The sequence below is a fragment of the Rattus norvegicus genome, chromosome 17, assembly GCF_036323735.1.
Source record: "Rattus norvegicus strain BN/NHsdMcwi chromosome 17, GRCr8, whole genome shotgun sequence".
Taxonomy (NCBI): Eukaryota; Metazoa; Chordata; class Mammalia; order Rodentia; family Muridae; genus Rattus; species Rattus norvegicus.
The window spans coordinates 2,512,498-2,540,405 of NC_086035.1; the positions used below are offsets into that span (position 1 = coordinate 2,512,498).

At 40.1% G+C, this 27,908-nt stretch overlaps 1 protein-coding gene across 6 annotated transcripts in view; it reads left to right on the forward strand.

Moving 5' to 3' along the window:
* The window catches only part of Zfp808l2 (zinc finger protein 808 like 2), a 78,779-nt gene that overhangs the window by 28,520 nt on the left and 22,351 nt on the right, over positions 1–27,908 (forward strand). For 2 of the 6 annotated variants that reach the window (XM_039096275.2, XM_039096277.2), the window contains exon 4: positions 209–27,844. The exons of 2 other annotated variants lie outside the window; for them this stretch is intronic. In XM_039096275.2, the coding sequence (XP_038952203.1) occupies positions 209–2,396 (2,188 nt within the window). In that variant the 3' untranslated portion in view covers positions 2,397–27,844. Of the gene's footprint in view, positions 1–208; positions 27,845–27,908 lie in introns of those variants that run through there. 2 more of the 6 variants (XM_039096280.2, XM_063276858.1) reach the window with 2 other exon arrangements.

A 27,908-nucleotide genomic window follows, 5' to 3' on the forward strand; every position in this document is an offset into this window, starting at 1 on the left:
TGAGCTATGTAATAGATGCTCTGCCATCTCAGGGATCTTGGAAGATGCAAAACAGCCCATAGTCAAGGGAAAGCTTGAATGTGAACGAAGTGAAAAAAATTAAGGCCAGATGCCTCTTTATATTTAGAGAAACAGTAACATTAAATCATCCAGATGAAAGTGTTCATCAGTGTGGTAAACCTTTCACATGTGCATATTATCTTCTCAGGCATGAAAGAAGTCAGAGTGCAGAGATTCCCTCCGAATATACTCACTGTGGAAAAGCCTTTGCTTTACATGCTCACAGTCATCCTCAAAGGAATGAAAGGATCCATTCAGAAAAGAAGCCCTCTGAAGTTATTCAGTGTGTTGAAGCCTTTGCTCCTTACACAGTTCTCCAAATACATAAAAGAACTCAAGCTAGACAGAAACCTTATGGATGTAGTCAACGTGGTAAAGTTTTTTCAAATCACAGTAAACTTAAAAAGCATGAAAGACTTCATACTGAAAAGAAACCCTACAAATGTAATGAATGTGATAAAGACTTTTCACAACTCAGTATACTCTACAGGCATCAAAGAGTTCACACTGGAGAGAAACCCTACAAATGCAATGAATGTGATAAAGCCTTTTCACGACATAGTAGACTCAAGAGGCATAATAGAGTTCATACTGGAGAGAAACCCTACAAATGTAATGAATGTGATAAAGTCTTTTCAATACACAGTAGCCTCCAGAGGCATAAAAGCGTTCACACTGGAGAGAAACCCTACAAATGTAATGAATGTGATAAAGCCTTTTCACAACACAGTAGACTCAAGAGGCATAATAGAGTTCATACTGGAGAGAAACCCTACAAATGTAAGGAATGTGATAAAGCATTTTCACAACACCATAGCCTCCAGATACGTAAAAGAGTTCACACTGGAGAGAAACCCTACAAATGTAATGAATGTGATAAAGACTTTTCACGACACAGTGGCCTCCAGAAGCATAATAGAGTTCACACTGGAGAGAAACCCTACAAATGTAATGAATGTGATAAAGCCTTTTCAGACCACAATAGCCTATGGACGCATAAAAGAATTCATACAGGAGAGAAACCCTACAAATGCAATAAATGTGATAAAGCCTTTTCACGACCCTGTAGACTCCAGAAGCATCAAAGAGTTCACACTGGAGAGAAACCCTACAAATGTAATGAATGTGATAAAGTCTTTTCACGACTCAGTAGACTCCAGACACATAAAAGAATTCACACTGGAGAGAAACCCTTCAAATGTAATGAATGCGATAAAGCCTTTTCACAATCCAGTAGCCTCCAGAGGCATAAAAGCGTTCACACTGGAGAGAAACCCTACAAATGTAATGAATGTGATAAAGCATTTTCACAATCCAGTAGCCTCCAGACACATAAAAGAGTTCACACTGGAGAGAAACCCTTCAAATGTAATGAATGTGATAAAGCCTTTTCACGACACAGTAACCTCCAGAAGCATAAAAGAGTTCACACTGGAGAGAAACCCTTCAAATGCAATGAATGTGATAAAGCCTTTTCAGTACACAGTAGCCTCCAGAAGCATCAAAGAGTTCACACTGGAGAGAAACCCTACAAATGTAATGAATGTGATAAAGCCTTTTCAGTACACAGTAACCTCCAGAAGCATAAAAGAGTTCACACTGGAGAGAAACCCTACATATGTAATGAATGTGATAAAGCCTTTTCAGGACACAGTAGCCTCCTGACACATAAAAGAGTCCACACTGGAGAGAAACCCTACGAATGTAATGAATGTGATAAAGCCTTTTCAGACCACAGTAGCCTCCAGATACACAAAAGAGTCCACACTGGAGAGAAACCCTACAAATGGAATGAATGTGATAAAACCTTTTTATACCACACTAGCCTCCAGATACATAAAAGAGTTCACACTGGAGAGAAACCCTGCAAATGTCATGAATGTGATAAAGCCTTTTCCCGACCCAGTATCCTCTACAGGCATAAAAGAGTTCATACTGGGGAGAAACCCTACAAATATAATGAATGTGATGAAGTCTTTTCAGACCACGGTAACATTCAGAGGCATAAAAGAATTCATACTGAAGACAAACTCTACAAATGTAGTGACTGTGGTGAAGCCTTTTCGCAACACAATAGACTCCTGATACATGAAAGGATTCATACTGGAGAGAAACCCTACAAATGTAAGGAATGTGATAAAGCCTTTTCACGGCCCAGTAGACTCCAGATTCATAATAGAGTTCATACTGGAGAGAAAGCCTACATATGTAATGAATGTGATAACGCTTTTTCACAACCCAGTAGATGCCAGGTACATAGAAGAATTCATACAGGAGCAAATCCCGTCAAACGTAGTGAATGTGTTAAACCCTTTTCACAACAAAATAGTCTCTAGACACATAGAGTTCATACCAAAAGAAACCCTACAAAAGTAAGCAATGTGATAAAGCCTTTCACAACACAGTAATCTCCAAATACATTAAAGAACATACACAGGAGAGATACTCTCCAAATGTAACCAATGTGACAAAGCCTTTTCCCAACATAATAGTCTCCAAATACATAGAAAAATACATACTGGAGAGAAACCCTATAAGTTAAAAATAGTGATAAAAGTTTTCCAATCCACATTTATCTTTTTTTGTTTGTTTTGTTCTGTTTAGAGTTAAAGACAGATTTTATTTTAAACTCTGATTTACCAAATAAGCTTTTCCTACCAACTCCCAGAGCAGAGACCTTCACAGGATTCACAATCTTTTGTTTATTGACTGCCTTTGTGGGGGCCTTGGCAGCCACCATTGCTATCTTTGATACCTGCTTAGCCTTTTTTACTTTCTTGTTCCTTCTATCCTCCTCTCAGTGAGCTTTCCTGACTCCTGTTTTCTGATTCTTCTTAGCATTATATCAGCACGAGACACACAGGGATGACTCCCTGGAATGTGACTGTACTGCGGGTTCTTTTCTTTTGAATTTCTTCAGCCTGTGTTTCGTGTGTGTGTGTGTGTGTGTGTGTGTGTGTGTGTGTGTGTGTGTGTGTGTGTGTGTGTGTTTGTGTGTGTGTGTGTGTGTGTGTGTGTGTGTGTGAGTGTTTCTGTAGAGGACAATCTAGTTCATCTGTCTAGGATTCCTTTCGGAAAGGAACGCAGACTCACTTTTGCCAGTAAGAAAACTGGAAAACCTTCCAATCTGTCTTGGCATAGTGCTGCCCATGTTCCAGGTAGATCTTGTACCCCCTGAAACTGAACAGCTCAGCCTTCACAGTCATAGATGCTCACCTGCCAGGGAAAGACAGCACAGAGCACAGTCATCTTAAAGGGCATGGAGGAGTGAGTGATGCCATTAAGCACGTGAAAGCAGGTACAAGATAGGACGAGGCCTGTCATTGGATGAGAGGGAAGGATGAGTGGCAGAAAAGTTTGAGGGAAGAGGATCTTATCAATTGGATCAGAGGTTATTGTGTGTTGTTTCTTGCGGGGAATTAAGTTTAATAGAGTATGTGTCAGCTGGGATACTAAGCCACCATGGAATTGAGATGTATATTTCTGGCATGGTGACAGCCTGCCTTGGGGACTGCATTGGTAGACAGATTGTTGCCAGGCTCAGAGAGAGGCCATAGGCAGTGTTATAGGGGCTAGAGCAAAGAGGGTGAGAGGCTTTGCTGATTGAGATTAAGATATCTAACAGATAACTAGGGTCACTGTGGTGCTGACCAAGTGGGGGTAAAAGACAGCATTCCATTTTTTATAATTTTGCAGCAACACATACACCTACAGAGAAGCCATTGGTATTTTGTTCAGTAAATTTTCACCTTTTCCCATGTATTTGAGGCTCATCCCCAAGTTTTCTTCTATTACTTTGAGTATCTGGTTTTATGTGGAGTTCTTACATCCACTTGAATTTAAGGTTTGTACAGGGTGATAAGAATGGGTCAATTTGCATTCTTCTACATGTTAACCTTCAGTTGAACCAGCACCATTGATTGAAATGTTATCTTTTTGCCACCTGATGGTTTTAGTTCCTTTGTCAAACATCAGTTGACCACATGAGTGTGGGTTCATTTCTGGGTCTTCAATGCTGTTCCACTGATCTGCCTGTCTCTGTACCAATACCATACAGTTTTTATCCCCATTGCTCTGTAGTACTGCTTGGGAATGATGATTTCCCCAGAAGTTCTTGTATTGTTGAGTATTTTGTATGCTATTCTGGTTTTTTTGTTATTCCAAATGAATTTGCAAATTGCTCTAAGTCTTTGAATAATTGAGTTGGAAATTTGGTGGAGATTTCATTGAATCTGTAGATTTCTTTTGGCCAATTCTCAATTTTTGCAATATTAATCTTGCCAATCCCTGAGCATGGGAGATCTTTCCATCTTCTGAGACCTTCAATTTTTCTTCAGAGGCTTAATGTTCTTGTCATGCAGATATTTCACTTGCTTGGTTAATGTCACAACAATGTATTTTATATTTTTGTGACTACTGTCAAGGGTGTCATTTCCCAAGGACACATGCTGCTCTATGTTTATCGAAGCCTTATTTAAAAGAACTCAGATGGCCTCAAACACAGGAATGGATACAGAAAATGTGGTAAGTTTACACAATGGAGTTCTACTTGGCCATTAAATACAATGACTGCATAAAATTCTTAGGCAAACTATGATATAAAATATCATAGTTACTGAGGCAACTCGGTCACAAACAGACACACATGTTATCCACAAACTGATAAATTGGAATTAGCCCAAAAGCTCAGAATACCTACAATAAAATTAACACATCCTATGAAGCTCATGAAGAAGGAAGACCAAAGTGTGGATGCTTCAGTCCGTAGAAGGGGAAACAAAATACCCAGAGAAGGAAATAAGGAGACAAAGTATGGAGTAGAGACTGAAGGGAAAACATCAAGAGAATACTCCACAGGGTGTTCACCCCACATACAGTCACCAAACAGATACTATTGCAGATGCCAAGAAATGCTTGCTGACTGGAGCCTGATAAAGGTGTCTCGTGAAGGGCTCAGCTAGAGCCTGGCAAATGCAGAGGTGGATTTTTAAAGCAAACCATTGGGCTGAGTACGGGGTCCCCAATGGAGGAGTTAGAAACAGGATTGGAGGACCTAAAGAGGTTTCCAACCCCATAGGAAGAATCCCACAGAGCTGATCCCACAGAGCTTCCAGACACTAAATGCCCAACAAAAGAGCACACGTGGAGCCACCCATGACTCCAGCTACATCTGTAGCAGAGTGTGGCCCTTTTGGAAATCAGTGGGAGGAGAGACCCTTGGTCCTGTCAAGCTGCAATACTTCAGTGTAGTGGAATGCCAGGATGGCAAGCAAGAGTGGGTAGGTTTGTGGAAGCACCATCAGAGAAGCAGGGGAGGGGCTATGTGATAGTGGGTTTCTGGAGTGGAAACTGGGAAAGGGGATAACGTTTGAAGTGTAAATAAAGAAAATATCCTTTGACAGAAAAGGAGAAAAAGAAATGGAGTCTTCTTTAGAATGTCACAGCCTTCAGACACACAGCACTCAGGATGAGGTAAAATGCCTTTCACGTCAAGTTACTGCAGTCAACTACCTAAACTGAAACAGGTGGTTAATGTGAGGTCTTTTTCTTATTTGGAATATATAACATGGCAAAACCCCTCTTTTTTTCTGGAGCTTTTGAGTTCACAAGAAAAATCTTTAGGCCACATTTTCTGGTGGAAGCTTACATATGTAAGGATGATGAAGATGGGAACTCTTTCTTTTTCTTCCTGCCATACTCTGGCAAGAGAGATCACTATTTTTCTAGCATTCAAGGTTCCGTGTTAGGAAATCTGGTATATGCTGAAGACCAGCTGAGACATATAGACACAACTGTATTCTTCAGCTTGCCATTGTTACACAGTCATTGTTTTACTCGTGGACAACATTCCATGAGACATTTCTCTATATCCACTTCATCCATACATAGAGAGAGCCATCCTTTGTGTTCTGTTCATCTGGAAAACCTCTGCTAATACAGGTAATGTGTTTTCACCTCCCACTGAGGAAGATGTGCTGTCTTCTAATAGTGCTCCACTGAGATTGCCATCCATATCCTACTTTTTCCCCAGGTTGTCTTGATTCTCATATTGAAATAACGAGATAATCCCCATTTCTGGAGAATTATTTTGAAAGGGAAAGATAAACCTTTTTTATCTCCACTGGAGCAACCCTTGTATCCATTTGGAACACCAGGCCTCTTTGAAAAAACAGCCATAAAGCACCATCTTCAGGATAGACCACAATAGAGAAAGTCATGAGACACCAGCTCTAGGAACAGACAATAAAATCTAGAACAAATTCATAAACACCCCTCGCTCCAGAGACCAGTCCAGGTATAAGTACAAATATGGGAAATACCTTTTCTCCGAATGGGCCATTTGCACTGGGCAGCCCTATTTCATTACATGGTTAAAAGTTCATAACACAGGGATGCAAAACACTGACAACGTGTGACCTCTTAGCATCCACCAAAGAAATATTTTATTATGCTAGAGATTTTCCCTGGTTCCCTATAAAATGATTTTGTGCTTTCCCTGGGGTTGGTATTTCAAGAATGGTTGACCTGTGTATGAAGACCATCTCTGTAAAATGAGCCCTCTTTTTTTTTTTTGCATACTATCTAAGTCTGGGGTCTGCCTTCAGTGATATTCAGACCCTTACATTATATAGCAGATGAAATTAGCTACAGTTTTCCTGATGTAAGTGTGAAGTTACAGAAACAAACATCATATTTTGTGTCCAGGAAGCTCTTTCAATTGGGAACACCCCATCTTTCAAGGGGTCATATAGTGAATCATGGACTTTAGAAGCTAAACATCTTGATTCAAGGAGGTGTAGTTTGAGTGGAGGAGGAGGGAGAGGACAAAGGGGTGGTAGAAAAGAAAAGGAAGAGGAAGAGTGAAAAGAACAAGAAGAGGAACAAGACAACAAGAAGAAGGAGAACAAGATGAGGAAGGAGGAGGAAGAGGCAGAGCAGAAGAAACTGAAGAGGAAGAGGAGGAAGAGCGTGAGAAGGAAAAGCAGGAGCAGTATATATGGAAGAGGAGAATGGGGACAAGAAGAATGGGTGGGAGGAGGAGGGGGAAGAAATTTCCTGCTGGAAGATAGAAAGGTGGGATAACGGAGGACAGGCATATTTGATACTGAAACACACATCTTGGGGATCTTAAAAGGGTCAGCTCCTGGACTAGAATTCTGGCCCAGGAAACCTTAAGCTGATGTGTCTCTTCAGCACAATCTAACCCTAAGAGAGGTGCTTATGGCACTCAAGATCCACTGGCCAATCAGGGCCTGTAGGTAGAGCTTGAAATCAGAAGAGGAGGGATCTTACAGGTGCCTTGTTCCTACAGCAAGTTCAGCTCTCTTGCTGAGGATGCTTCTAAGGTTGGTATAGTGTGTTTTGACCTCTTCTGCTGAGTGCTTTCCAAGAGTGCAGGCCTGAGCTACTAAACCTCATTGTGGTGAGCATGTGACCACTGTCCCTAACCTGAATTATCAGAGGACTGAGAATGGGGAGGTGGCCAAGTGGCCCTCCTGTGTGCAGGGTGTAAATTAGCAGCCACCTTTGAGGTTCTTGTGGTCCTAGCCACTAAGTGTTCTTATGGGTTTCACATGAATAACTTCAGTATGGGAGCCTCATCTGCACAAAACATTTGGAGCAAGGGATTTCAAGTAGAGATGCATCTTTGGCATGGTTCCAAATTCGGAGATCTTGTTTCTCAGCATCTGAACCTTTCCTTAAGTATTCCTTGTTTATTCAAAGTTTCTCTGTTGACCATTCTCTGTTTAGTACTGTACCCTATACTTAAATTAGGATATTTGAGCTGTTTCTGTCTAACCTCTTGAGTTCTTCAGAAATTTTTAATACTAACCCTACGTAAGATAAAGCATTAGTGAATATTCTGTTTCAATCTTTACGCTGCTTTTTTGTCCTACTGACAGTGACCTTTACCTTAAAGATATTTTGTAGTTTCATGAAGTCCCACTTTTCAATTGCTGATGTTGGTGCCTGAACCATTGCCATTCTTTTAAGGAAATTGCATCTTGAGTACTTGTGTCTGATAATATGTTGAGGTCCTTGATTCAATAGGATTGTGGTTGATGTTTACATGTGTTCTTGGGTTCAGTTTGGGTGTGTGTGTGTGTGTGTGTGTGTGTGTGTGTGTGTGTGTGTGTGTGTGGTGGCTTCATTTTCATTGAATTCTGGAAAGTCTATAATTACTTTCTTATTTCTTCACTGACATGGTGATCAGAGCAAAAAGAATATTTAGTTTGAGAGAAGTTTTAGGCTATCTGTTCTGTTCATGGAGAGAAGTTTCCCTACTACAGCTGTGTGTTTTTCACCTTCCCACTGCGGAAGATGTTTCTAGGTAATGATAGTGCTCCAAAATCATTTTCATCCATTTCCTTCTTTTCTCCCAGTGTCAGGAGTCTCTAGGTAGCAGCTGCAGTTGTCCTGATACCATCGTGAAGTCACAGGAACAAATGCCATATTTTATATCCTAAATCTCTTTTTAATTGGAATCTTCTTAGAACAGTTCTCCTGTGAATGTGATAGTTCACCCTCCTGCAAGTTGAATAGTGTATTGTGAAATATATCCACCTTGATTCCTGGAGGAAGAAGAGAACATGCCTGCTGAGTGCTAATGCTGTCTTCATTTTAGATGTTAACCATGATATAACTGTAAGTAAGCATAACCATAGTAACTATAAGTATTGAAGAAAACTATAAGTTGATAATGAATCTTATTTGCAAGAAAAAATGTTGAAGCGCTATCTCTTTTAATGTGTTATTGCATTCTTAGAAAGAAACACTTATTCAGAACAGTTTTCTCAGAACCACAATGAGTTCCAGACAACTGTCGCAGTGGGTATAGCTGGTTCCTTCTAAACCTCATGACATAATTTCAATTTCCAATAGACGCATATTATCTATGAATTCTTTTCTCATTTCTATAGTTAGAATCTGGCATAGGTATGTCACACACTGGCAGTATATAAAACGTTAAACAAAATAAGGAACAATGATGTCACTGGAAGCTAAAAGCATACTTGGATCTTATCTGTAGAATGCACATAGTGGAAGTAGACAATAGACACCTGTAAGGTGCTTTTTTCTCACTGCTACCTATACCCATGGCACAGGTGTAGGTGCACAAACACAGTTGAAACATTTCTTTATGCAGAGGAAATGAACAATGCAAAGAATATGTCCCATTCTTGAGAAAATATGAAATGATTTTCCTGTTTAAATTATTATAGCAATGTTTCAGTAGGTATTACTAAACATCAAACCCACGAGGCTTAATCTGTAAGTTTTACCTTGCCATTCATTCTTTGATTCAAAGCTAAGTCTGAAAAAACATCTCAGTTGGCCTTTGGGCTGCATTCGTGTAATCCCAGGACATGGGGAGGGTGGTAGGCCAGTCTCTCTGAATTTGAGGCACATTGCTGTACTTTGTAGTGACATACTTTATAGCCAGATTCTGTCTCAAGAAGGAAACCCGAAAAGAAAGGTCATACCTTATTTTATTGACATTCCCTAATAGAATCTGAGTGTTTTCTGGACTCATTTGGCAGCAGTTGGAGCCCACAACAATGCATGTCAGGTTTAAGTCTGATGTGAGTTGTGCTTCGTGTAAGGAGAGAACAGGAACATGCATACGTGAAGATTGACATGCTGAATGGGATCCTATTCGAGTTCCTTGATGACTAAAAATCATTCATTTTTGAACTCTGTTGGTAACTCTGGGTGACATCAAGTCTGTCTTCAGGGTACCATGGACCTCAAACAGAAAGCACTCTAAAACTATGGAAGTCAGGTATTTAGAAAGAACAATGGGAGCTGGAGAGAGGGCTCATCAGTTAAGAGCACCGACTGCTGAGTTTAATACCCAGCAATGGCACAGTGGCTCACAACCATTTGTAATGGGATCAGATGACTTCTTTGGTGTGTCTGAAGATAGTGATGGTGTACTCATAGTTATAAAGTAAATACATCTTAAAAAATAAAAGAAAGGGGGCTGGGGATTTAGCTCAGTGGTAGAGCGCTTACCTAGGAAGCGCAAGGCCCTGGGTTCGGTCCCCAGCGCCGAAAAAAAGAACCAAAAATAAATAAATAAATAAATAAATAAATAAATAAATAAATAAATAAATAAAAGAAAGAATCATGGACTATTGATCAACTACTAGGGAGTGGGCATTGTATATTAAAGAGGAAGATGCTTAGGGTACACCTGAACACTAGCTGCTTTCCATTGTAATCTCTGTATCCACTCAGATGTGGTGGGTCAGTCCTGTCCAGTTCTACCCCTCCTCTTTTTCTTTTGCAACAACTACACAGATCTATCTGTGTTAGCACAATGCATAGCCTCTGTGGCAGTCTCCCATTAAAACTTAAAGGCATTTAGTGGCCACCCAATAGTCCCTGTAAATTGCCTGCATGGTAGGAATTAGGTAGTCAAAAACTACATTAATATTTCTCCTTTTGCTTATGGTCTAATAGAACACTGGACCCCATATCCTTAGAATTTCCCTTGGAATGTAATTCTTAAACATGACTGATTCCTCTAGGTAAGGACTTCTGTGCATAACAAAAGTTTATTCCTTAACTGAATACATGTCAGGGGGAAAAGCAACTAAAATTCAGATAAAGAATTAGAAAAAGGAGAAAATTGCTGTTCCAAATGAGTCACACTGAGCAAATACATTAATATATTTTAATTTCTCATTAATAATTTTGTTTTGTTCTTTTTATTCATTTTTGTTGTTTTATATGAAAGTGTATTCTTACCAGGAGTCTCTGGCTGCCCTGGAACTCTTACCTGTTCTAGAACATCAGAGAATTCTGCCCACCCTGCCTCCAAAATACCAGCATTATAGGCGAACTTGTCACAGCTAGATGGGTCTTTTCTTTTGAGTCTATCTGGTTAGGGTAGCTAAGACACAGACTGTGGTCTTAAGTCTAGCAATAGATGTCTACCCTGAAATGCAGCCCTTCAACCTTCAACTCCAATGTCTTTCAAATTAGGAGGAATTTTGTTTTTGCTTTATTATACTGTTTGTTATGAGTCACCAAAGGACTAGGGCAGAGTTCTGTCCTTATTATACAGATGGTGAAACCCAGACTCAGAGTGCTATGCCATTACTGAATAGATATGTGGACCTCCTCACCTTGTTCATGCTGTGATTCTAATTACTCAGTAAATGAAGTGGAAGGCAAGGCAACTGCCAGGAGCTAAGTCCTTACTCAGCCTCTCTCTCAGGAATGTTTCAGGAATGTCAAGCCCACTTACACCCTCTGGGACATAGAAGCCAGATGTCCATTCTTATCACTTTTACAGCTTCTGTCTCCAGCATCTGTTCTTATCAGGCCATACCTGCAAATTACGGTTTAGGGCTTTAGGGAAGGTGGTGGCAATGGTCTCTCAGTCTTGGGTCCTGGGTGATCTTCCCACCTGCTTGTCTTTTTTTTTTTTTTTTTTTTGGTTCTTTTTTTCCGGACCACCTGCTTGTCTTTATAAGCTGCTGTTTTTGTTCATTAAAGTTTGAGAGCTTGATCAGAACACAGACTTGCTCTCCTTCCTTGTGCCTCCTGTCCTCCATTCTTTCGCCCCCTCTCAGGTCTCCACTGAACCACCGCAGACCGGGGCACTCAACCAGATATGGTGGCACAGGTCTGTAATCACAATGCTTGGAAAATGGAGACAGTAGGTTCAGGATTTTACAGTCATCCAAGGTGAAAGTGATCAATGGGGTATGGTGCTAGTCCTAGAGAAACAAGGCAGACTGTGATTGGCTCAGACCAATATGCATAGTGTTCCCTGCAGCTCCAGAAGCTCAAGGTCCTGAAACCAGTAAGTGTTTGGTAAGGTATTTATCAGGAAACGTTTTCTATTATTTATATTTCTTCCCCTAGACAACCTAGGACAATTCAGGATCAGTGTAGGATCCTAGTAGGAGTCCAAGGGCAACAATTATACTCAGGATGGGATGAGTCCACTAGTGTCATATAGAAAGCAAATTATTCATCCCTAAAACTATAAATCAGGGCTATACCGGTAGGTTTTATTGATATATTTATGCATTATTTTTCATCCTTAACAAGAAAAATTTGAAAAAAATGGGGACAGATAAAGAAAAAATAGAGCAAAGTGAAAATAATGCAATATATTTTTATGTAATGTGTATAAAAATACATTTTATATGAAAATGTGTCCAGATAGACAACTTAGCAGTTTAAGATAAACTGGTCTTTGTTACAGTAGACAAGGAGTCTTATTTTCAAAACTACTTGGTTGTTAACTATAATTACAAAGTTTCTGCTGCCCACTTCTGGTCTCAGCTTATACTGTTCTCAGACCCATGTAGTCAAGATACCAATACATATAAAATAGCATTTAAAAGGAATAGCTCAGAAAACTGGAATTCTCCAAACTGAAGTCATTGTCCTGAGAAATAGAGCAGTCAGGGATAAATGAAATGTAATTCATTCTTGTCCTGCATTGATGCATCCATCACCTTCCTCTGAACCAGCTTGTACAGGAAGAAAAGCTGCTTTACTATGATATTAGGATAGCTCAGCAGAGTTGGTCATGTAAGAGCAGTAACCACAGTACTATCAGGTGACTTTTCCATGATGTATTCTCTGCCTGTTCTCTGTCCTTTGTATGTGTGAGAATTGTGGCATTGATACATCATTTAATGCTATCATAGAGATCTTACTTCATGATTAAAATGTAAGTCTGTGCTGAAAACCACCATCTTCCTCAGATGCTAGACTTGCAGAGTCCTTTCCCTATTGATGTGGTTCTAAGGATGACGTTGGGCCTAAAACTCAGAAATAAGTAGGAATGATAGCATATGTGGAATGCAAAATCTGTTCCTGTTTGGTTCTCTTTGAACTGAATACACACTCTTTTTAAAGATATTTTTAAAGTAATTATTTAGTGTTGGGCAGTAAATCCCTTATCAAACACATATTAATGCTAGAGCAGCTGTACCTGCAAACTAGAAAAATGTTTCTGAGAAAAGCTCTACCGCAGCCATGTGTCCCTGATCCCAGTTGTTGCTCCTGAGGGCCACAAATATTGTCTTCTTCATTAGCAAGCTAAATTCTTAAATTAACTGCCCACACCACCACTCAGTTTTAAAATTCCCTCTTGGAGCCATGTAGACAACATTCATTGAAGCAAGAGGAAAAGGATCTGCATGTGGAGCATGGCTTCTACCTTCAGACCACAGTAGGAGGACTAGTTTCTCGTGTAAATCATGGAGACAAATAGGGCAAGCAAACAACTGTTAGCACCAAGATTGTGTAGAAGTACCAGTTTGGGGCCACGGTGAGTGATTTTGTAATTTCCCAGCCTGTACTAATTCATGATCTGTACAAATTGGGAAGATTAGCTTGATCCAATTAATATTGAATTTCCAACTGGAGGGCACTATTGGAGATATGTCCAATGCACTTGCAAATTTACTTCAGCTCAGACTGTTTCAAAACAATCTGATGTTTTGTGGAGCTCTAGTTACATATAGATCACTGTGAGCTGGCATGTAAATGTTAGGGATAAAGCCTGCTTCTATAGTTAGTGCTTTTTACAACAACCCACTTTGAACATAGTAAAGTATGATCTCATGCACAATGTATTTGGGACAAGAGGAGTAGCTTTGAAAAGAGCTGCAAGCATGTAGAGGAGTTGACATACAAGTGAGCTATGTGTGCTTCAGTGACAGAGTTGGCAGAGTAAGGATAGCTAAGTACACTGTAGTTAGGCGACTTCATCATAATCTCAAGAAGCTGAACAATGATCTTCATGACTCCACGTTTTCCTGCTGGATTTAGTCTTGCTTTGGTCTGTTCTATCCTTAGCATGCTTTGACTCATTGTGAAATAATACCGTTTATTCTTCACACTATATGGCGGAAACCTAGCACTCTTGTTGAAGGTCATGGAAGATTGTGGAAGTGTAAGAGGTAGTTTGCACTCTCTAAGATTTTAGCAAAATGTGCTGTTGAAACGGGAATGTGTCTCATTCACTCATATCTAAAAATACTTATTTTCCAGTACCTGGAAGACTTTGGAAAGGAATAGAGATGTGAGCACATGTGTATCATGTAGATGATTTAAGAACCTTCATATGCCTATGACCATACAAGTGTGCTGCCTATTTCCTTTCTGAGTTTCAAAATGTGAACTCTATTTTCTTCTCATTTCCATGGGTTTTCATTTTCTTCCAGGACTCTAAGCCTATGGAAGTAGAAGTCCAATTTAATTCTTTCAATTATAATTTGCCTTGGCCATGATGTGTTTTATGACAACACTAAATGTTAACTACACAGAAAGGTTTTGTGAACAGTGAGAGCACAGTACACCTCCCCTTCCAATGAGAAACCATGGAGGGTATTTTCTAAATCGAGTTTCAGAGCAGTTAGCTTAAGTCCATTCCCTTTGAGAGTAAGAGCAACCCCATGATAGACAAGTCTAGGCTGCTATGGAGAATCAATCCTGTTAGGAACATAATGCTTTATTCTAAACAGGCCAATAACAAATTACTTTTCAGGTCACTCTTCTGTAGAAGATTATCATGCTAGGAATAGTGGTTCAATTGCATGGCATAAATATATACTGCTATTTCAGTATCTATACTGCGTTCAGTATCTATTATATATTTTAGTGTGCTTAGTGAATCAAGATCAGCAGGTGTTCTAAAAGAGACTCTGTCTCATACAGAGGAGACAGATCAAACATATTTGTGACAGCCTAGCAGACTACACTGTTTCTACAAGTTACTAATTAATCACAATGTAAAATTTGACTTCCAAGTTAAAAGCCAACTTTTTTTTTACTTGTTCTTCCTCTATAATCTTGTGATTTCCACATCATAAATTATTTCTACTGTTTATGGTATGTTTTAAAAATTGGCTGATATATAACTAAATTAATACCTGAAAAGAATCTCCTTTTGTCATCACGTGCTATAATACTGAGCCTTGATTTTGACTATTAAAAGACTCTACTTGGGTTCGGTCCCCAGCCCTGAAAAAAATAAAAAGAAAAAAAAGAAAAAAAGAAAGGCTCTACTACTTTTAGTCAGTGCTACCTTATATACTGGGAATGAAATCTCAAAGGTCTGATAGAAAGTTTAGGACTCTGTCTTTTGGGGGGTATATTCTATCCTAGGTTGTCTATTCTTGATCATGTTTCTTGTCCTATGTGTTCTAGAGCATGTCAGGGGTCATGATTTCCTTGATGGGTCCCTGAAGAATGGAAAGGAAATCTTGGGAAGAGATGAGAATGAAAACCTCATGAAAATTGTCTTTTTCAACCTGGATCAGAATTCAGGGCACCTAACACCAGGCGAATCATTGCCAGCATACCTAAAACACATTGCAATAAGGCAAAAGTTTTCCAGGCAACTGTCTATCCAATCAGTCCAACTCCTGGGGCAAATATACAGCCAAGGAAGTACCGAGACAGAAACCCTTTTTCCAAAAGCATATTACCAGGGAATAGATTGTCTAGCTTAACGATGTATGATCAAATGTGGTCTCTGACAAATAACAAAGAGGACGGCAGACCATAAAATACATGTCACATTTTACATAAGGTTAAGTGACAGTTCGGAGGGGGCAAAGCATGGGTTAATCATTCTTGGGAATGTGGGTGACATCTACCTTTATATCAAGGTAGGGGGCTTCTTCCACCACAAAAAGCAAAAAGCTGAACATGTAAATAAAAAAAAATACACTTGCAGCATTTAGATTCCAGGCAGGCACTTGATCTCCATCTCTAAGGAGGGAGGCCCCTTCTTTATTTTCCTAATAATTGGTGGATACATTGTGATCTGCAAGTCCTATTGTTTATTAAAGTTTGGAACTCCTCCTCAAGTTGGAGAATTAGGCTCAGGCAGTGAATTTCTTTTTGGCTAATCAATGCAACATGGTCAGTCCTTCAACCATATACACATAACCAGTAGAAATGCAGTCAAAAATTTATATGTTTGAGCATTTATATTGACACATACATAACAAAGAAGAAATTGGTGGGGAAGAATCTAGGATTGAGCAAAAAGAAAGAAGGGCATAAATTGTTGAGGATATTTGATTATGGTTCCTAGAAAGAGTAGTTGTAGTAAAAAACCAAAGCTTAGGAAGATATTGCCTTTTCAGATGCAGCTGGGTGTGTCCTGAAAAGATGTGGTTTGGTTGTGTGTCTGAAAGTCTCACTAGAGAAGAATTCTAAAGAGAGGAAAGTTCTTGCCTATTTTAAGACAAATTGCTGGAGAGGGATCTTGTTTCTTTGCTGTCAGACTTGAGGCCATGTCAGCTGGATGCATTGAGGTGCTCATCAGTTAAGTTGAAAACTGTTGACTCCCTACAGACTGTGCTTGGATCCTCACAGGAGAACCACTAATTGCAATGACCTGCTACAGCCTGACAAAGGTATAGTGAGGAAGATAGAGTCGTCTTTAGCAGCAATTAGACATTCGAGAGCCCTCTTGGTGGGCAGTCTCTTTTGACTCCATCTCTGTCTCTTGGCTTAGAAGAACTTCTTGGAAGAAGAGGGTGAGAAATAGCAGGACACAGATGAAACAGGATGTGAGGAAAGGGAGCAGAGGAGCTCCCATGAGTTCTGATGACCTCAAGAGAAAGGTCGCCTACCTAGGTAGAAGGTCATGGATGAAGGAGAGTTCTGAGCACCTAGCAGTTTAGTTGTATATTCAAGCTTATAAATAGATATTTCTCATATACATAGGAAAATTAAGTTTACTCTCTAGGTTAGCAGGTTTGGAAATACATATTAGGAAGATGTAAAAAGATAAAGGTTACACACAGTGATGTATTATATTTCAAATGTATAAATATTAATTTTAAATGAAAGTATACTAAATAATGATATGACTAAGTTTTGAACATTGAATGTTGTTACACAAGACACAGATGCATTCCTAGAGAACATATGGCAGTACTCCTGCTGCTCTGACTGCAATCTCTCGGATATATTCCCCTCCTCTGACCCTTGTACAAACAAGTGCCAGAAAAACACTCATATACATAAAATAAAAATAAAGTATAAAAAAAAACGGAGTCTTCTATGCAGATGTAACAGCCTTGAGACAAACAGCACTCAGGATGAGGTCAGATGCCCTTCAGTTAAAATTACTCTAGTTAATTACCTAAAACTGAAACCAGTGGACACTATGAGGGCTTTACATTGTTTTTAATACTTAGCATGGAAAACCCTCTTTAATGTGGAGCTTTTGGATTTACAAGGAAAATCTTTATATTAGCCCACAGCTTCTGTTGACAGGCCACATACAGAGAGGATATTTAAGAGGGCTAACAATGGTGCTCCTTAGTGATCAGCAACCATTTCCTGCTCTTCTCCCCGGGTTGTCGGGAGAATCTTATTGAAAGGGCAAGATAAGCACCATTTCTGGAGAATCATATTGAAAGGTAAAGATAAACTCCATTAATCTCCATATGGACCTCATTTGTCTCCATTTGGAAGACCAGACCTGATTTCCTAAAGAGCCATTAAGCACCAGCTTCAGAAGTAGACCCTAAGTCCCTGAAAGTAAGTCATAAGGGAGGAGCTCTAGGAACAGACCCTAAAGTCCAGAACAAGATTATAAACCCCCGCTGCCAGAGACCAATCTTGCTATAACCACAAAATAGTAGAAATATGGTATATCAGAATGCCCGATCTGCACTGTGCAGCCCTATTTCACCATATGATTAAAAGTCCATGACACTGAAATTCAGACACTGACCTGTCACCCCCTAGCACACAGCAATGACATTGTAGATTACCTAATTCTTCTAGACGGTTCCACCTGTTCCCTATAAGAAAGTGTGTGTGTGCCTTTCCTGGGATCGACATTTCAAAGAATGGTTAACACCCACAAACGGGTGTTTTCTACATAATTAAGTGCTTTTTATTTTTGCATATTATCTGGGCCTAGGGTTTTCTTTCAGTGATTTTCAGACCATCACAACATGTGGCAGGTGAATATCAATTCCTCCTTTCCTGACATCAGTGTGAAATCACAGAAACGAATACCTATTGTGTCCTACAATAGCCCTGTAACTGTCACTATCCTTGGAATCCTTTTGCCTGTGGGTCCTATACTTCCCTCTGCTAAAAGGTGAAAAATAGACTGTGCAAGCAATTCACCTTGATTCAAGAGCAGGAACAGAGGACAGTTGGGGGAGGGGAGGAGGAGGAAGAGGAAAGGGAGAGGCAGAAGCAGCAGGACCAGGAGGCGAATGAAGACATTCATGCTGAGTGTTGGAATGTAGAAAGACAGGTTATTGGAGGACTGGCACAAGTGACATTGAAACAAGAGTCTTGACCATCAGAAAAGTGTCAGCTCCTACACTAGAATCCTGGGGCAGGAAAGCATTTACTGTGTACTTTCAATGCACTCTAACCCTAAAGGCGGTGCTCACGTCACTGAAGATGCAGCAGCCAATCAGGGTCTACAAAAACACTTTCCACTTAAAAGGGGCAGGAACTTCCGAATGCTTTCCTGCCTGCTGTAGGTTCCTCCCATTCTTAGCCTAATGTTGGTGCACATGTCACTCAAGATTCACTGGCCAATGAGGACCTCCAAGAAGACCTTCCGATCAGAAGAGCAGGTACTTCTGAGCACTTTGGTCTCTGCTGCAGGTTCATCGCCATTGAAGAGCAACCATAATGGATTGGTTTGATGTGGTTTGACCTCTGCTTCTCTGTGCCTTAGCGGAGTACGGACAGGTGAATCGCAATTGAATCGCAATATGGTGAGCCTGGGACCACTGCCCCTAACCTGAAGGGAAGGTGACTTGAGAAGCGGGAGTCCGGGTGGCAGGCCCAACCCTTGTATGGAGTGGAAACTAACAGCCCTCTGTGTGGTTCCCTATGATCTGAGCCGCTAGATGTATTCAGCGGTGACATCTGAATAACTTCATTTTGGGAGGTGCATCTGCGCGAACCATTTGGAGCAAGGGCTTGCATGTAGAAATATCCTTAGCTATATGCCCAATTCGGAGAGGCCTGGTTTGTCTGGTATGTTGTAGAAGGTGTGCCCTTGCTGCTTAAGATCCGTTTGGAGTTAATTTTGTGGAGACTGTAAAACCCATCTCACCCACTGTGTAACGCTCCAAATTTAAGGTGTGATGAGATTAGAATCTGTGATTTAAAGGATTATCCAAAGTTTGGAAAATAGTAGGACACAAGGAATAAAATTTAGTTGAGGGAATGACTCCCTTTAAAACATCCCACGGGGTTGGGGCTTTAGCTCAGTGGTAGAGGGCTTGCCTAGCAAGCGCAAGGCCCTGGGTTCGGTCCTCAGCTCCCAAAACAAACAAACAGACAAACAAACAAAAACGCAAAAAAGAAAAAACAAGAAAAAAAACCCAAACCCTTATAAAACATCCCACTGAGAAGTAGTATGTTAACCAATCATGTCAGAGATTAGGATGCTAGGATACACATGTTTTTTTCTCAGGGTTGTGGGGAAATATGGCTCCAGATCATATAAAAGAAGAGAACCTTAATTAACAAACACCCACAATGTCCATGACCGGGTCAAAGACCAGCCTATTAAAAAACTGCTGAATGGAGCATTGTGGGGTCGTAACTAACACGAAGGCCTGGTGTGCCATAAAGGACTGCTTTTCTTCTTGAGAAAAGCATAGTTCTGTCCCATGGACAAGACATCTGGTGAAGCCATTCGAAAAGGAAAAGCACTGTTGTGGTGCAGAATGGCCTGATTGAGCAAGGCTCTCCGTGAGGCCTTCATGGATAGAGAATTACATGGTTCCTTCTGAAACTCAGCCATATCCTTGACAGAGCATGTTACAGCCTGGGTCCTAGACTTGGAGCCTTTAGTTAATGCCTTGATGTATTTATTAAAGAAACAAAAACAAGAAATAGAGCTCCTTCTGTAAAACCAACCATGTGCTTGGGAGAGCTGGTAATGGTCTGGGGCCAGGTCCTTCGGAGAGGGGATATCTCTGATCCTGAGATTCCAATAATTCCTACCACGTGGGGCTAATGGAATCAGTTCCAAACCCCTGTAGTCATGGTCAGTAATTTTGATGAAATTACTCTCTTCTCAGTGTGCAGAATTGTTTGATAGAGCCCTCTTTCTTTTGTCCATTGAATGGTAGTTTCTGCTGATTTCATGGGAGTGTTGCATTTTTTCCATTTTTCCCTGTAGGTAGTCTACAGCTGCTGTTCTTGAGAAACTTCCCTTAGCATCCGCCTTAGCCCCTCACTATCCCACCCGAAGTTTTATACTTTCTACCTCCTTTTTTTTTTTTTTTAACTTTTGCATCCTGTGTGGTCTTCCACTTAGGACTGTGTCTCTGAAGAATAGCCTGCTCTTTCAGGGTTTTGGTGTTGCTAAATAATTGATATAATGTGTGTTCTATGTAAATCTCCCAACCACCAAGTGGCTAAACCAAGTTGTCTCCATGCCATCCTTAATAACCAAGGATGTAAAACCCAAAGAGACATAGGATGGTGGCATAAGTGGAATGCAAATCTCTACTACCCTGGCTCTTCTTTCAGCATCAGGGAGAATTAGGTGAGTGTCCTTGTTACAGAGATTTCTTTATCTTCGTTAATATTTTAATTGTGTCTTTGCTGATTTGTACCCTGGAAAGACATTAATTCTAGACAGCTGTATTTTCAGCCCTTTAGAAAAACATTTCTGACACAGACTGTGTTGCCTCAGGGGGCACTGACACTGATCCCAATGTGTTGCTCCCTAGAGTAATGACCATGCTTTCTTCTTCTTCTTCTTCTTCTTCTTCTTCTTCTTCTTCTTCTTCTTCTTCTTCTTCTTCTTCTTCTTCTTCTTCTTCTTCTTCTTCTTCTTCTTCTTCCTTTTTTTTTTTAATTAACTTGAGTATTTCTTATTTACATTTCGAATGCTATTCCCTTTCTTGGTTTCCGGGCAAACATCCCCCTAATCCCTCCCCCTCTCCTTCTTTATGGGTGTTCCCCTCCCCATCCTCCCCCCACTGCCGCCCTCCCCCCAACAATCACGTTCGCTGGGGGTTCAGTCTTAGCAGGACCAAGGGCTTCCCCTTCCACTGGTGATCTTACTAGGATATTCAATGCTACCTATGAGGTCAGAGTCCAGGGTCAGTCCATGTATAGTCTTTAGGTAGTGGCTTAGTCCCTGGAAGCTCTGGTTGCTTGACATTGTTGTTCATAAGGTGTCTCGAGCCCTTCAAGCTCTTCCAGTTCTTTCTCTGATTCCTTCAATGGGGGTCCTATTCTCAGTTTAGTGGTTTGCTGCTGGCATTCGCCTCTGTATTTGCTGTATTCTGGCTGTGTCTCTTAAGAGAGATCTACATCTGGCTCCCGTCGGCCTGCCCCTCTTTGCTTCATCCATCTTGTCTAATTGGGTGTCTGTATATGTATGGGCCACATGTGGGGCAGGCTCTGAATGGGTGTTCCTTCTGTCTCTGTTTTAATCTTTGCCTCTCTATTCCCTGCGAAGGGTATTCTTGTTCCCCTTTTAAAGAAGGAGTGAAGCATTCACGTTTTGATCATCCGTCTTGAGTTTCATGTGTTCTATGCATCTAGGGTAATTCAAGCATTTGGGCTAATAGCCACTTATCAATGAGTGCATACCATGTGTGTTTTTTTGTGATTGGGTTACCTCACTCAGGATGATATTTTCCAGTTCCAACCATTTGTCTATGAATTTCATAAAGGCATTGTTTTTGATAGCTGAGTAATATTCCATTGTGTAGATGTACCACATTTTCTATATCCATTCCTCTGTTGAAGGGCATCTGGGTTCTTTCCAGCTTCTGGCTATTATAAATAAGGCTGCTATGAACATAGTGGAGCACGTGTCTTTGTTATATGTTGGGGCATCTTTTGGGTATATGCCCAAGAGAGGTATAGCTGGATCCTCAGGTAGTTCAATGTCCAATTTTCTGAGGAACCTCCAGACTGATTTCCAGAATGGTTGTACCAGTCTGCAATCCCACCAACAATGGAGGAGTGTTCCTCTTTCTCCACATCCTCGCCAGCATTTGTTGCCACCTGAGTTTTTGATCTTAGCCATTCTCACTGGTGTGAGGGTTGTTTTGATTTGCATTTCCCTTATGACTAAAGATGTTGAACATTTCTTTAGGTGTTTCTCAGCCATTCGGCATTCCACAGTTGTGAATTCTTTGGTTAGTACTGAACCCCATTTTTTAATAGGGTTATTTGTCTCCCTGCGGTGTAACTTCTTGAGTTCTTTGTATATGTTCGACATAAGCCCTCTATCTGTTGTAGGATTGGTATAGATCTTTTCCCAATCTGTTGGTAGCAGTTTTGTCCTAAGCACAGTGTCCTTTGCCTTACAGACGGCAAAGCTTTGCAGTTTTATGAGATCCCATTTGTCGATTCTTGATCTTAGAGCATAAGCCATTGGTGTTTTGTTCAGGAAATTTTTTCCAGTGCCCATGTGTTCGAGATGCTGCCCTAGTTTTTCTTCTATTAGTTTGATTGTATCTGGTTTGATGTGGAGGTCCTTGATCCACTTGGACTTAAGCTTTGTACAGGGTGATAAGCATGGATCAATTTGCATTCTTCTACATGTTGACCTCCAGTTGAATCAGCACCATTTGCTGAAAATGCTATCTTTTTTCCATTGGATGGTTTTGGCTCCTTTGTCAAAAATCAAGTGCCCATAGGTGTGTGGGTTTATTTCTGGGTCTTCAATTCTGTTCCACTCGTCTATCTGTCTGTCTCTGTACCAATGCCATGCAGTTTTTATCACTATTGCTCTGTAAAACTGCTTGAGTTCAGGGATAGTGATTCCCCCTGAAGTCCTTTTATTGTTGAGAATAGTTTTAGCTATCCTGGGTTTTTTGTTATTCCAGATGAATTTGTAAATTGTTCTGTCTAACTCTTTGAAGAATTGGATTGGTATTTTGATGGGGATTGCATTGAATCTGTAGATCGCTTTTGGTTGAATGGCCATTTTTACTATATTAATCCTGCCAATCCATGAGCATGGGAGATCTTTCCATCTTCTGAGGTCTTCTTCAATTTCTTTCTTCAGAGTCTTGAAGTTCTTCTTGTACAGATCTTTTACTTGCTTGGTTAAGTCACACCGAGGTACTTTATATTGTTTCGGTCTATTATGAAGGGTGTCATTTCCCTAATTTCTTTCTCGGCTTGTTTCTCTTTTGTGTAGAGGAAGGCTACTGATTTATTTGAGTTAATTTTATACCCAGCCACTTTGCTGAAGTTGTTAATCAGCTTTAGTAGTTCTCTGGCGGAACTTTTGGGATCACTTAAATATACTATCATATCATCTGCAAATAGTGATATTTTGACTTCTTCTTTTCCAACCTGTATCCCCTTGATTTCCTTTTGTTGTCTGATTGTTCTGGCTAGAACTTCAAGAACTATATTGAATAAGTAGGGAGAGAGTGGGCAGCCTTGTTTAGTCCCTGATTTTGGTGGGATTGTTTCAAGTTTCTCTCCATTTAGTTTTTTTTTTTCTTGGGGGGGGGGGGCTGGGGACCGAACCCAGGACCTTGCGCTTCCTAGGCAAGCACTCTACCACTGAGCCAAATCCCCAACCACCTCCATTTAGTTTAATGTTAGCAACTAGTTTGCTGTATATAGGGTTTACTATGTTTAGGTATGGGCCTTGAATTCCTATTCTTTCCAGGACTTTTATCATGAAGGGGTGTTGAATTTTGTCAAATGCTTTCTCAGCATCTAATGAAATGACCATGTCGTTCTTATCATTTAGTTTGTTTAAATAGTGGGTTACATTAATGGATTTTCGTATATTAAACCATCCCTGCATCCCTGGGATGAAGCCTACTTGATCATGATGGATGATTGTTCTGATATGTTCTTGGATTCGGTTTGCAAGAATTTTATTGAGTATTTTTGCGTCGATATTCATAAGGGAAATTGGTCTGAAGTTCTCTTTCTTTGTTGGGTATTTGTGTGGTTTTGGTATAAGATTAACTGTGGCTTCATAGAAGGAATTTGGTAGTGCTCCATCTCTTTCAATTTTGTGCAATAGTTTGGACAGTATTGGTATGAGGTCTTCTAAGAAGTTCTGATAATGTTCTGCACTGAACCCATCTGAACCTGGGCTCTTTTTGGTTGGGAGACTTTTAAATAACTGCTTCTAATTCTTTTGGAGTTATGGGGTTGTTTAGATGATTTATTTGTTCCTGATTTAACTTTGGTACCTGGTATCTGTCTAGAAAATTGTCCATTTCCTCCAGATTTTCCAGTTTTGTTGAATATAGGCTTTTGTAGTAGGATCTGATGATTATTTCAAATTTCTTCAGATTCTGTTGTTATCTCTCCCTTTTCATTTCTGATTTTCTTAATTTGGATACACTCTCTGTGACCTCTGGTTAGTATGCCTAAGTGTTTATCTATCTCGTTAATTTTCTTAAAGAACCTGCTGCTGCGTTTGCTGATTCTTTGTATAGTCCTTTTCTTTCCTACTTGGTTGATTTCAGCTCTGAGTTTGATTATTTCCTGACTTCTACTCTTTTTGGGTTTATTTCTTTCTTTTTGTTCTAGAGCTGTAAGGTGTGATGTCAAGCTGCTGGCATATGCTCTCTCCTGTATATTTTTGCAGGCACTCAGAGCTATGAGTTTTCCTCTTGTACCACTTTCATTGTGTCCTATAAGTTTGGGAATGTTTTATCTTCATTTTCATTAAATTCTAAGAAGTCTTTAATTTCTTTCTTTATTTCTTCCTTGACCACGTTGTCATTGAGTAGAGCATTGTTCAACTTCCATGTATATGTGGGCTTTCTGTCATTATTGTTGTTATCGAAGACCAGTCTTAGTGCGTGGTGATCTGAAAGGACGCTTGGGATTATTTCTATCTTCCTGTATCTGTTGAGGCCTGTTTTGTGACCGATTATATGGTCAATTTTGGAGAAGGTTCCATGAGGTGCTGAGAAGAAGGTATATCCTTTTGCTTTCAGCATGGAATGTTCGATAAATATCTGTTATATTCAATTGATTCATAACTTCTGTTAGTTTCCCTACGCCTCTTTTTAATTTCTTTTTCCATGATGTATCCAGTGATGAGAGTAGGATGTTGAAATCTCCTAGTATTATCCTGTGAGGTGCAATGTGTGCTTTGAGCTTTAGTAAGGTTCCTTTTATGAATGTAGGTGCCCTTGCATTTGGAGCATAGATATTTAGGATTGAGAGTTCATCTTGGTGGATGTTTCCTGTGATGAATATAAAGTGTCCTTCCTTATCTTTTTTAATGACTCTTGGATGGCAACTTCAGCTTGTTTTTTCAGACCATTTGCTTGCAAAATTGTTTTCCAGCCATTTACTCTGAGGTAGTGTCTGTCTTTGTCTCTGAGGTGTGTTTCCTGCTTGCAGCAAAATACTGGGTCCTCTTTTCGTATCCAGTCTGTTAGTCTATGTCTTTTTATTGGGGAATTGAGTCCATTGATGTTGAGAGATATTAAGGAATAGTGATTGTCGCTTCCTTTTATTTTCATTGTTAAAGGTGGAATTATGTTTGTCTTTCTTTTGGTTTCATTGCAGGGAGATTATATTCTTGCTTTCTGTACAGTCTAGTTTCTCTCCTTGTGTTGGAGTTTTCCATCTATTTTCCTTTGTAAGGCTGGATTTGTAGAAAGGTATTGCATAAATTTGGTTTTGTCATGGAATATCTTGGTTTCTCCATCTTTGTTAATGGAAAATTTTGCTGGCTACAGTAACCTGTGTTGGCATTTGTGTTTTCTTAGGGTCTGTACAACATCTCTCCAGGATCTTCTGGCTTTCTTAGTCTATGGTGAGAAGTCTGGTGTAATTGTTATAGGTCTGCCTTTATATGTCACTTGACCTTGTTTCCTTACTGCTTTTAAAATTCTTTCTTTGTTTTGTGCATTTGGAGGGCATTGGATCCCATTACAGATGGTTGTGAGCCACCATGTGGTTGCTGGGAATTGAACTCAGAACCTCCAGAAGAGCAGTCAGTGCTCTTAACCGCTGAGCCATCTCTCCAGCCCTACAAATTCTTTTCTTATTTCTATACTTAGGGTGTGGCATATGTATGTCAGACACCAGCAGTATATAAAATGTTAAACCAAATAAGGATCAATGATGCCACTTGAAGCTCAAAGCATCCTTGGGTTTTATCTCTAAAACTCACATAGTTGAAGTAGATAATAGACATCTGTGAGGTGTTTTCTCACTGCTACCTACACCCATGGCACAGGTGTATATCCACAAACACAGTTGAAACATTTTTACATGGAGGGATTACAAAGGAAAGAACCCAGTTTTTGAGAATACATGAAATGATTTGCCAGTTTAACTTATTGTTATAAAATATCAGTACATATTACCGAACATCAAAAGTATGAGGTTTCCTTTTTAAATCTTAGTTTATCATTCATCCATTCTTCGATTCAAATGTAAGACATAGGAAAACCTCAGAGTCTCTTCGAGGTACATACCTGTAAGCCCAGGACATGTGCACGGTGGCAGTCCAGTCTCTGCGCTTTAGACCATGGTTGTGTACATAGAGAGTTCTTGGACAGCCATCCTATAGAATGACATCTGTATCTAGATGAAAGAGCAAACCTCCTTTTAGTGAAAGTCCCTAAAACAATGTGCCTGGCTTCTGGACTCATTTGGCAGCATTGGGAGCCCACAGCAATGCCTGGGAGGTAAACCTCTGATGTAATTTATGCTTCCTGTAGGGAGAGAAAAGGAACATGTATGTATGAAGATTTGTTTGCTGAATGGGATTGTATTCTGATTCCTTGATGCCTGCAAAACTTACAGTTAGGAACTCTGAGTGGTGGTGACTCTCGGTGACATCAAGGCTGTCCTCAGGGGACGATGGACCTCAAACAGAAGTCACTCTCATAAGTCTGTGGAAGTCAAGCCTTTAGAAAGAATCATGGAGTATGGATGAACTATTGGGGGTAGGGCTTTGGATGTAAAAGCAAGAGGAAGAAAAGGCCCTCCAGAGTGCAATACTTGGGGCGGACGTGAACACCAGCCGCCTTCCATTGTACTTTCTATATCCACTCAGCTGTGACGAGTCAGTCCTGTCTGATTGTTAACCTCTCTTTTTTCTTGGCACGTACACAGAGATGTCAGTGATAGCCCCCTGCATACCCAGCATGGCAGTCTCCAATTAGACCATAAAGTCTTTCAGTCCCACAAGGTCATACCTATAACCTGCCCTCCTGGTAGGAAGTAGATATTCTAAAGATTCATTCATATCTCTCCCTTTGGTTATGCTGTAGTGTAAGAGTGGACCCCATGAGCTTTGAATTTCCCTTGGAGTCTCTGGAAAATGACTGATTCCTCTAGGTATGAACTTCTCCGCATATCTTCCCATTTACTGAATACTTTTCAGAGGCAAGAAGAGCTAGAATTCTGTTAAGGACTTAGGAATAGGAGAAAATTCCCTGTTCCAAATGAGTCACGCGGAGTAAATATGTTAATCTTTTTCATCTGTTATAAATAATTTCCTTTTTTCCTTTTCCTTCATTTTTATTGTTTTATTTTAAAGAGTATTTTCACTTAGTCTCTGGCTGGCCTGGAACTCCTACCTGTTGGATAATCTCAAAGAATTTTGCCCACCTTGTCTGAAAATACCAGCATTAGAGGTGAACATGTCAGAGCTTGATGAATCAGTTCTTTTAATTGGCTTAATGGGGATGAGTGGCTGAGTCTATATGGTTAGGGTAGCAAAGACAGAGACTGTGGTCCTAAGTCTAGCAATAGATGTCTACCATGAAATGCACCCCTCTTCCCTTCAGCTCCACTGTCTTTCTTTCTTTCTTTTTTTTTCTTTAAAGATTTATTCATTTCATGTATGTGAGTGCACTCTAGCTGTCTTCAGACACACCAGA